Below are 11,150 nucleotides of genomic sequence, written 5' to 3'. Positions count from 1 at the left end.
AAATGAGCTATGCGCGCGTCTATTTTGGCCCAGTCCCGCGCTCACTATAAGCCTAGTGCAGCACGATAAGCCTAGTGTCAAAAAAAAATACACGGTTTATAAAAATATTTTTTTCTTTTAATTTAATAAAAAAATTAGTAGTTTTACTTTTAATAATTTATGTGTTTAAATTTTATTGTATCTTTATGATACTTATTATATTTTTCTTTTTATAATACTTTTTATTGTATTTTTATTTAATTGTTCTGATAAATGATACCCTCTCCCCTTATTTCATTATTTCCATTCTTTAAAATATCGGTCAATATTCTGGTAAAAGATTCGGCATGTTTGGAGCAGGCCTCACTTGCGGCTGCTTGTAAACTACAACATCTGCGATGTAGTCTCTGGGTACCGAGAGGGAACGAGTCGGGTTTGTGAAGGAAGTGCAGGCCCGGTTACTCCGTTTGCCTTGAAACTTCTCGTGCTGTCAAAGGAGGCCATCGAATGACACGTGTCAGGCCCCCGCATTTTTCGGACCCGCCTGGAATATTTGACACATTCATTGCACAACTAGGGTTTCGATGCCGAAAATTGCAGATCTACAAGGCGGCACATGAAATCATGCCTAGAAGCAACATGTAAACCCCTATGTAATGTCTTTGCGACATGCGTAGGCCTTTTGCAGACGAGGGAGGGGCAGGCCCAGCCACCGGGGAGGGCAAAATTACCTCGGGGCCATGCCTGATCCAACCGTTTAAATCCTTGGAAAATCGTATGATGCCGGAAATCCTCGAGAGCTGGCACGGTGTCATAACATGGCCCCTGTAGGGTGTGGTAAAAGTTTGGGAGCATTTCCAGTAGGGCTCACCTGCGACCGCTTGTAAACTACACCATCTCCGATGTAGTCTCTGGGTATAGAGAGGGAACGAGTCGGGTTTGTGAAGGAAGTGTGGGCCATGTTGCTCTGTTGGCCTCGAAACTTCTCGTGCTATCAAAGGAGGCCATCGAATGACACGTGTCAGGCCCCCGCATTTTTGGGACCCGCCTGGAATATTTGAGACATTTATTGCACAGCTAGGGTTTCGGGGCCAGAAATTGCAGATCTGCAAGGTGGCACATGAAATCATGCCCAGAAGCGGCATGTAAAGTCCTGTGTGATGTCTTTGCGACATGCGTAGGCCTCTTGCAGATGAGGGAGGGGCAGGCCCAGCCACCGGGGGGAGGGGGCAAAATTACCCCGGCGCCATGCCTGATCCAACCGTTTAAATCCTCGAAAACTCGTATGATGTCAGAAATCCTCGGGAGCTGGCACGGTGTCATAACATGGCCCCTGTAGGGTGTGGTAGAAGTTTGGGCGTGTTTCGAGTAGGGATCACCTCCGGCTGCTCGTAAACTACACCATCTCCGTTGTAGTCTCTAGGTACCGAGAGGGAACGAGTCCGATTTGTGAAGGAAGTGTGGGCCATGTTGCTCCATTGGCATCGGAACTTATCGTGCTCTCAAAGGAGGCGATCGAATGACATGTGTCAGGCCCCCGCAATTTTCGGACCCGCCTAGAATATTTGAGACATTTATTCCACTGCTAGGGTTTCGGCGCCGGAAATTGCAGATCTGCAAGGTGGCACATGAAATTATGCCCAGAAGCGGCATGTAAAGTCCTATGTGATGTCTTTGCGACATGCGTAGGCCTCTTGCAGACGAGGGAGGGGCAGGCCCAGCCACCGGGGGGCAAAATTACCTCGGCGCCATGCCTGATCCAACCGTTTAAATCCTTGAAAACTCGTACGATACTGGAAATCCTCGTGAGCTGGCACAGTGTGATAACATGACCTCTGTAGGGGGTGGTAAAAGTTTCGGCGTGTTTCGAGTAGGGATCACCTCCGGCTGCTCGTAAACTACACCATCTCCGTTGTAGTCTCTAGGTACCGACAGGGAACGAGTCCGATTTGTGAAGGAAGTGTGGGCCATGTTGCTCCATTGGCATCGAAACTTAACGTGCTCTCAAAGGAGGCAATCGAATGACATGTGTCAGGCCCCCGTAATTTTTGGACCCGCCTAGAATATTTGAGACATTTATTCCACTGCTAGGGTTTCGGCGCCGGAAATTGCAGATCTGCAAGGTGGCACATGAAATCATGCCCAGAAGCAGCATGTAAAGTCCTATGTGATGTATTTGCGACATGAGTAGGACTTTTGCAGACGAGGGAGGGGCAGGCGCAACTACGGGGGGGGGGGCAAAATTGCCTCGGCGCCATGCCTGATCCAACCGTTTAAATCCTCGAAAACTTGTATGATGCCGGAAATCCTCGGGAGCTGGCACGGTGTCATAACATGGCCCCTGTAGGCTGTGGTAAATGTTTGGGCGTGTTTCGAGTAGGGATCACCTGCGGCTGCTTGTAAACTACACCATCTCCGATGTAGTCTCTAGGTACCGAGAGGGAACGAGTCGGATTAGTGAAGGAAGTGTGGGCCGTGTTACTCCGTTGGCCTCGAAACTTCTCGTGCTCTCAAAGGAGGCCATCGAATGACACATGTCAGGCCCCCGCATTTTTCGGACCAGCCTAGAATATTTTAGACATTTATTGCACTGCTAGGGTTTCGGCGCCGGAAATTGCAGATCTGCACGGCGGCACATGAAATTATGCCCAGAAGCGGCATGTAAAGTCATATGTGATGTCTTTGCGACATCCGTAGGCCTTTTGTAGACGAGGGAGGGGCAGGCCCGACCACTAGGGGGGGGGGGCAAAATTACCTCGGCTCCATGCCTTACTTCGCGTTACCACCGAGTGCCCGTGTCTTGGCTCTAGACGAAGAGAAAAGCACTCGGCGTAGAGTGAAGTTTCAGTAGTTGCTTTTGCATGTCATCATAATATGGGTACGCTAGGGTGTCGAAAGTCATATAAATATTAAAGTGGCGTTAAATTTAGAGTTTCACAAATAAGACCCATGAAAACTACTAGTCGACAGAAAATAAGGGAGAATAATAATACTAATTAAGTAATAAATATAAATGCAATGAAAACCATCTTAAATCAATTTTGCATAAATGTTATGGGTTGAAAAAAATCCGCAAATATGTAAGCCTAGTGCTTTCATCGGGCTCACGGCTTATATGTCCTATAAGCCGAGTGGTTGACGTGGCACACGGCTTATATGTCCTGTAAGCCGAGTGCCTGCGTCGGACGCACGGCTTACAGGATGCTTCGTGACGGCGCCGTCAGCCACGTCCGTTGCGGACACGTGGCAGTCTGTCTTTGCCGAGTGTGTGCTATGAGCCGGGTGCTTTTTCAAGTAGATACCGTGAGCTTCGTATAAGCCGAGAGTTTTGTTTCCGCACTCGACTTATAGGTGAACATAAGCCGAGTCCTTCCTGTTTGCCGGGTGTTGTTTTCCAAGGACTCGGCTTCGAGGTGCATAAGCCGGGTGCCCAAAAAATAGATCTCGGCCTATAGGCTAACACACGGGAAAACCGAATTTTCCTGTAGTGTAGCTGCAACTATTTCTAGTCGTAAGCATATGACAATAAGCATGATACATTACAAAATGCAATAGAAAAAAATAAGGAAACATCCACAAACAGAAACCAGGGGGGATTCCCCACCACCATCACGTCCAGAGGCACCAAGAATTAAGCTATAGAGACTCTAGACATGAACTGATTCAGTTCCAACCCGCAGCTAAATGATCTCCATCGAACTGATGGGGTGCTACCACGAGGAAATCGAAGCAAGTGGGTAACAACTAACAATACGAAGTCAAGCGTAATAGCAAGCATAGGAGAAACTGAACTCAACAGCCTTTATCCATGATTGGACTGTAAACCACGCACACACACCTACCGAATCCAATCCAATCATTATAATACCCAAATCATCGTAGCCTAAAAAACCTACACGGGCACTTCACAACTTGAAAACTAACAAAAGCGAGTGCAGAAACAACTGAATTCAGTAGGTTCAAGGATAGTAGAGTTCATGGCACATCTGTAACTTATCAACATGTAACTTTCCTCTCATGCAGCTGTCCCCAAAAAATGTTTCCATGCACAACATAATTACATAAAGATGCAAGAATGAAATAGGAAAGGAGGATACCTCACTCCCCACTAAGCTGCCAAGATCCACACCCTTGTTAATCGAAGTCGAATTAGTATAACCTTTAATTAATAGGAACAAAAAATTCATGTTGAATCACATGAAGCATTAATAGAACACATTGGAGAAGAATAAACACCTTATGAACCCAGACTGACACCGGATAGGGAATCCACGGCGTATACTTTGGCTCATCATACAACCAGCTCAAATCCATAGTCAAAATTAGCCTAAAATGAATCATCAGCTTTAGTTGGCCTAAAACGAGTCATCAGTTTTAGTTAGCCTAAAATGAATCACCTTAACTATGAAAGCATCTGAACCACAACCCCAAACAAAAAGAACTGGCCAAGGCCACCAATCAACACAAGTAAATCAAAACTAATTAACATATGAACCACGTATACATGGATCCTCCTGACCCAAGGCTTAAATAGAGACCCACAACCTCTGTCAACGGCACACAGCAGCACAACCGTCAAACAATAGGCCTGCCAAAATGTCTTATCCGTATGGAGCCATGACCATCTACCCAACCCATAACCACACATAACACTCCTATGGAACAACCAAATCGACCATTACAACCAACAAGACAATCATAGAGGCATACAGACAGCACAAAAAAAGGAATCCAGCAAAGTAGCTGCCCCAAGACCGTCGACAGACAGTCAGACACCCCAACAAAGAAACACCTGCACCAGATCCAATCCCTTGGAAGCTGAAGACGAGGAAGATACGAGAGCCAACGACCAAGGGCCAAATTATAGCAAACCCTAACCCCAATCCTGCGCATCGGTCAGAAACAAATCCAAGCAACCAACAGGAGATTACAAAATCGAGCGTAAATCAGAGCACAGCCTGACAAATTACCCAGGTTGACAACGACGATGTTGGGGACGAGGATGGCTGGGCTAGATGTGCCAACCGGTGGCGATGGCGCGCTCCGCCTGACCTCCTCCCATCTTCCCGCCTCCCGCCTGGCCTCTTCTCATCTCCCTGCCTGGCCTCCTCCCGTCAACGGCGCGACGACGCGCTCCTCCAGGAAGAGCAGCTCTAGCTTCCTCTTCCCCAACGACGTGACAGGCGAGCTCGAGGGGGAGACACGGTTGCGGAAGAGGCGGCTAGGGTTCTCGCCAATGGGTTGCCTTCTCTCCTTTCACGCGCGACCAGCCAACCATGGAGCGACACACAGGGACGAGTACGTGGAATGACGAAATTGCCCTCAACAACCACTGAATTTTACAGGCGGTGGCACGACCCCCGCGCTCAGTTGAACCTGCACTGGCCGGCCAGCGCTCCGGAGTCACTGACAGCAGAGGACCACCCACCGCGCGGCCCACCAGTCAGCGAGATAAATAAAAAAGCCCGAAGTAAGAAAGAAACAACACTATCATTGATTGTCACATCAGAGTTGATCCAGCGTTCCAGATCGTTTCATCACAAGATCCGACGTCTGGGATTTGTTTGGATGGACAATCCGACGGCTCAGATTCCAGACGCCATTAGAAGGCTCCATATGAGGCTCCAATGTAACAATGGGATGATATCATCGGTACATGTGTCACAGTGAGCTACCTGGAGAGCCCCATACATTATCTTTCCCATTTACATTAATCCTATTTCTACTTTATCATATTGTGGATTGCTAGCCATGCGATTCATGCAGTTCCAGTTTTTCCACTTAGCACGAAATAACCAATGATATTATTGATACGGATAGTAATAGAATACGACAATAATACATGATAGGCATGACAACAAACTACAAGCAGATGTTGTTGGAGCACACCAGCATGGCAAACACATGCATATGAAAATACCAAGTGCTTTAATACTTTTCTAATCGAACGTCACATGGACCGTAAAGCAACTAATGTTTATACTTCAGCTACTTCAAGACCCGTGGAACTTTCCCTTAGAAAAATAAGCACCTCCTTTATTTCCACCTTTAAAGCACAATATCTTACGGGTAGACCTCGATGACGGATCGAGCTCCCAATTTCTTCACAATTTTGTAGTCCGTGAATCCGGCTTTCTTGAATAGCTCGGACCAGTGGTTTTCATCACGTTGGCCACCCCTCGTGTTTACCATCATGAGCATATCCATCAGGAGTTGGGCTTCAAACATTACTGGCCCTAAGGAAGGTCCAACCACAATCTCTATGATTATCACCTTTCCTCCCTCCTCACGTGGAGGAATGGCCTTTCTGCACTGGGCCAGGATTTTCACACAGTCCTCGTCGCTCCAAAAGTGTAGCACAAGCTACAAAAATAGGTAAATTTTGAAGAATGAAATATGAATAAGCCTGAATTTTATGAGTTGTAGCTTATCATGTCATACCTTGAGCATCACGGCTTGAGATGGTGGCACAGTGTGGAACAGGTCACCCACAATATAGTTAATGACACCATCAGTTGGGGCTTTGTCGATCACCTTCGGAAGGTCTAAAACAGTGCACTTAATGTGAGGGTAAGCCTTGACGAGGGCCCTCGCCGTCGTACCATCACCACCACAGCAGTCAGTCAGGGACTCGAGCCCCTTGAAGATGTCACCGCACTCACGTAGTATGGTGGCGATCCCAAGGTTGTCGTGGGCAGCCAAACCTTGGTTGGAAACCGAGTCAAGCTCTTCGTCGAGGAGGGCAGTTTTCTCATCAAAGAGTGGCACACCGAACTTCTCCTCGAAAGGTGACGGCACCGGTGGCTCGATGTCTTTCTTGAACCAGTTGGCCAGCCCCAGCGCCACCTCCGTGTAGTGCGGCGAGGTGACACCAAGCACGAAATACTTTTGGCTATGGTGCTCGTCCGCCACGACGCCATGCACCAGAACGCGGGACAGCGGGGTGAGGCGGTAGAGCTCCACGCCGGACTCGCAGTCGTTGTCGGCGGCGAAGACGCCCGAGTTGATGAGCACACGCATGACCCGGCCAAGGAACGGCATCTTAACCGAGGGAAGGGACAGCGCGGCCATCAGGTCGGGCAGCGATGCGACCCCGCCGAGGCGGTGGATGGCCGTCGGGATCTCAAGCTCGACGGCGCATCGGAGCGCCATTGAGGTGAGGTAATAGAGGCTGTGGCGCCACAGGTCAGCCTGTGCCTGCAGCAGCTCAGCGTCCGAGGGAACCTCAATGGTCTCAGCCTGAGCCGCCATTGCTCTCTCTCTCCCTTTCTCTGTTCAATTATGTGATGACTGTGTGACTGATTGTGTTGCTTTTGCGTAGATTTTGCGTAGCATGCAAGTGTCTATATATAGCTGCTAGCCTACTACTGTTGAGGAGTAAATCGTGTAAATGTTTGGTTAGCTGCGGAGCGAAAGGTGTCAATTCAAATTACTCACTCGCGACACACGAGGCTATAAAAAAATGGATATGTAAGTGTGTAGGCAGCCCAAATCAGTCTCACGCGACACATGGTCCACTGTCCCAATTGTAGTAATGTGGCGTCAGAGCTGTCATGTGTCATCAGATCTTCATGAATTGATAAATTAATGTGGTTGAAGGAAGAGAGTTTGTAATCAAGCACATTAGGAGAGAGCAAAACTTTGAGAGTCATTTCATAGCTAATTTTGGTAGAAAGGAGAAGCGCATTGCTGTATGACTTCGATCTGAGCCTGCTGAGGACATTTGGTACTCCTTAGGTGCTTGATTTATAAACTCCTTTTACCCTGGAAAAAAAAAAGAACCTTCTCCAGATCTTCATTATTTAAACGGGTTGTTGATAGTTGACACTATTGATTGCCTGGGGAGTCTGATCTCGCAGATCTTATCTCTAGAACCTTGCAGAAAAAATATTGAAGACAACTGACACTTGCTGGCGTGGACTATTGATGTTCGCGACCCCCCAGATCTCCATGATGGGTATCTCAGTTCTGCCCCGATTGTCCACACCATCAGGCAGTCGCCCCTGCCATGGTCTCTGCCATTTCTGGCCCATCGAATGCTGCCCATGCGCTTACGGCCCACCAGGGTACTGTTACCGACCTCTGTGATCTCTCCGTCTGCATACTGCAGAGCTTCGGCCTCGCCGGATCCAACCACCGAGTGACATGCATGTTTTTTTTAGAGAAAAAGCCAGAGCCCGACTTTATAAATAAAGCCATCAGGTAGAGTCATAACCATCCACAGCAAACATCCACACAAAACATGCAGAGTATCAACCAGACCTCACAGGCTAAAGAAGAACGTACATGGGTCCCAGGCCAGTACATAGCACGCAGGCCGGAGAGACACAAGATAGCAACATCAGCGCCAACAACTCCTAACTGTCGGCTTGAACTGGAGAAAGGGAGATAGCAAAAGCCCGGATCTTGGATATCATCATATCAAGCACATCCATGTCCTCCTCCTTAATCAATAATCTCCACTGCATATAACGATTTCACAGAAAAATGACCGAAAGGGGAGTGGGGCCACACCACCGAGTCCTCCTCCTGTGAGAGCACAGGGAAGAAGGCAACAAGGCGCTGCCAGTCAACCAACTCTTCAGGAGAAATAGAGCGACAAAGTTGCAGATCCCAATTATTGGCAGAGAGCTCAAAGATTGAGATCTCAGGGTCAGGACAATAAGAAAAAAGAACAGGAAAAGAGTTTGCCAACGTAGTCGAACCACACCACCAATCAAGCCAAAATCTAGTGGATCTGCCGTTGAGCACAACAAACTTGACGAGGCCTTGGAAAATTGGCCTGAGTTTAACAAGGTCTTTCCAGAACTGAGAAGCCCCCGAGGCGCGAGCAAACATAGGGCTAGAAGAAGGGAAATACTTAGCTTTGAGGATGTTGAACCAAAGAGGTTTATCCGAGGTGGTTGTCATGATCTTCCACCACCATTTGATGATCAAGCATTTGTTCATGACAAGAGTATTAATAATGCCCAAACCCCCAAGGATTTTTGGTCTGCAAATAATGTCCCATTTGATCATGCGATATTTGCGTTTATTGTCAGCCGCGTTCCAGTAAAAGGCACCCCTATGTTTGTCAAACCCAGCGTGAGTGCCCATCGTAAGCAGATAGAATCCCATAAGGAACATTGGGAGGGAAGTAAGGCAGGCATTAATCAAGGCAACTTTACCACCCTGGGTATTATATCTACCCCTCCAGGGTATGACACAATGGCCAACTTTGGCCACCGTAGGAGCAATGTCTTTAGCCAAATGTTTATCCGAGGTTATAGGAAGACCCAGATACCACTACTAGGAAAACCCTTAGCAGTAGCGCTGTTTTTTTTTGCTATTAGTAGCGCGGGCAGGCGCTACTGCTACGGCGCTACAACTATTTTTTAGCAGTAGCGCTTGTTTTGCCCAGTGCAACTCGTATCTAAAGCTAGTTGTAGCGCGCTTCCTCCCAGCGCTACTGATAATTATCTTCAACGCGTGTTATTAGCCAGCGCTACTGTTACTTGAGTGCTACTGGTAATCTTTACCCCCACGCCACTGCTAACTTTTGCAAAAAAAATATTGCGTTTTGGCTCTGTACACAATTAAACAGATCCACCGTTTATACAATAACATGCATATTCATTGAAAAGCAAGTGAGTCATCGATGAGCCAAAGTTATTAGAAGTCTCGACATGTCTCAAGTATCTCATCATCATCAATCATGGTCGAACACATGTCTCGAAATAGCGTTACAAGTCATTACAAGTTCTCAATACATGCAACTACATGGTCACATTACTCATGTTTCATCATCTATGTAGACTATGATATGACCACATAGAAGATAAGAGCGATCACGATGAGCTAGCCAGGCCGCACTAGTAGAAAATTCGGTCTTTGGTTCAGGCCGGTCCAACTCATTAGTCCCGGTTCAGCCGAGAACCGGGACCCGTGGGGGCATTGGTCCCGGTTTGTGAGGCCAGGGGGCCTGCCGGGCCTCGTGGAGGCATTGGTCCCGGTTTGTTTGGGCCCTTTGGTTCCAGCTGGTGGGACGAACCTGGACCAATGGGCCTCGCTCCTGGCCCACCACCCTTGGTCCCGGTTGGTGGCTTGAACTGGGACCAAAGGGTGTCCTTTAGTCTCGGTTCCAGGAACGAACCGGGATCAATGATGTGCCTATATATACCCCCTTGCCGGCGAGCAGAGCACTCCACACTGCTCTGTTTTTTCTGTCTAGCGAGAGGAGGGCTTTGTGGTGATCTAGCTATCCTCCTATGCACATGAGGTGTTCGATGGAATGCCCGAGCCACACTACTTAAGCTTTCTCCTCTCCAAGCTCAACCTCCAAGCTCCATTTTCCTCAATATTTGTCTAGGTTTAGCGTTCCGTCATGTCCCGTCCCCGTCTTCACCACCGTCGACCGCCCGCGCCAATCTCGTCGCCGGCACCACCTTGGTGAGCTTCTTGTTCTTATCTTCTTTTTGAAAGGAAAACAATTCTTACTTGTATGGTTAGATAGATACTTGTATAATTTTCTTACTTTTATTATTGCTTCTTATTATATAGTGCGATGGTTTTGGTATCCGCCCCCGTCGGCCCTCGTCCTGTCCATGATTCGGATGTGGTATATATTATCTTTTATAACTATTTGGTTCATCTATTGTTTATGACAATTATGCCGACCAACGTGACATAGATTTTATTTATCTAGGAGGTATGTGAACTGGAAATTCCAACTGACCCTATTGTCGAGACGTTAAATTTAGTTTAAGAAGAAAACAATTACTTGAAGGAAAAAAATTGAGGAGGAGAAGATGATATTGGAGTTGCATGTTGCGGATGTCGTCGATGATCACAAGATCAAGATGGATGCAATGCGCATGAAGATTAGAAAGATTAGAAAATATGCCATTCATACCGAGGCTTGGTATCATTATGCCATTGGATCAATTGTTACCTTGGTTGCGATTATGATGGCATTTGTTGTTGCATTGAAATGTTTTACATAGTTTCAATGTATGGTTTAATTAGATGCTCTGGAGAGCTATATGGTGTTCAATGAGAACTATATATGTACTTTGGTTTTAATGTGATGATGAACTTCTATTAATTTGGTCACTTATCTATTCATGATGTTCTGTAATGGTTTTTGACACACTTAATTATATATAATGCATGCAGATGAACTGGCAATGGAT

General features: G+C 47.2%; 1 protein-coding gene across 1 annotated transcript; it reads right to left on the bottom strand.

The window, feature by feature from the left end:
- Positions 1-5,760: 5,760 nt before the first annotated feature.
- LOC119287835 (probable O-methyltransferase 2) lies at positions 5,761-7,284 on the bottom strand. The gene is made up of 2 exons (XM_037567467.1): positions 6,421-7,284; positions 5,761-6,342 (listed from the first exon to the last, which is right to left on the bottom strand). The coding sequence occupies exons 1-2, from the start codon at positions 7,228-7,230 to the stop codon at positions 6,043-6,045; spliced, it is 1,110 nt and encodes a 369-aa protein (XP_037423364.1). The 5' UTR covers positions 7,231-7,284; the 3' UTR covers positions 5,761-6,042.
- Between the last annotated feature and the right edge of the window lie 3,866 nt (positions 7,285-11,150).

This window comes from Triticum dicoccoides, chromosome 4A (genome assembly GCF_002162155.2).
Source record: "Triticum dicoccoides isolate Atlit2015 ecotype Zavitan chromosome 4A, WEW_v2.0, whole genome shotgun sequence".
In the NCBI taxonomy this organism is placed as follows: domain Eukaryota; kingdom Viridiplantae; phylum Streptophyta; class Magnoliopsida; order Poales; family Poaceae; genus Triticum; species Triticum dicoccoides.
Note: the sequence above shows the minus strand (reverse complement) of the source record. Positions and strands in the feature narration are given on the sequence as shown.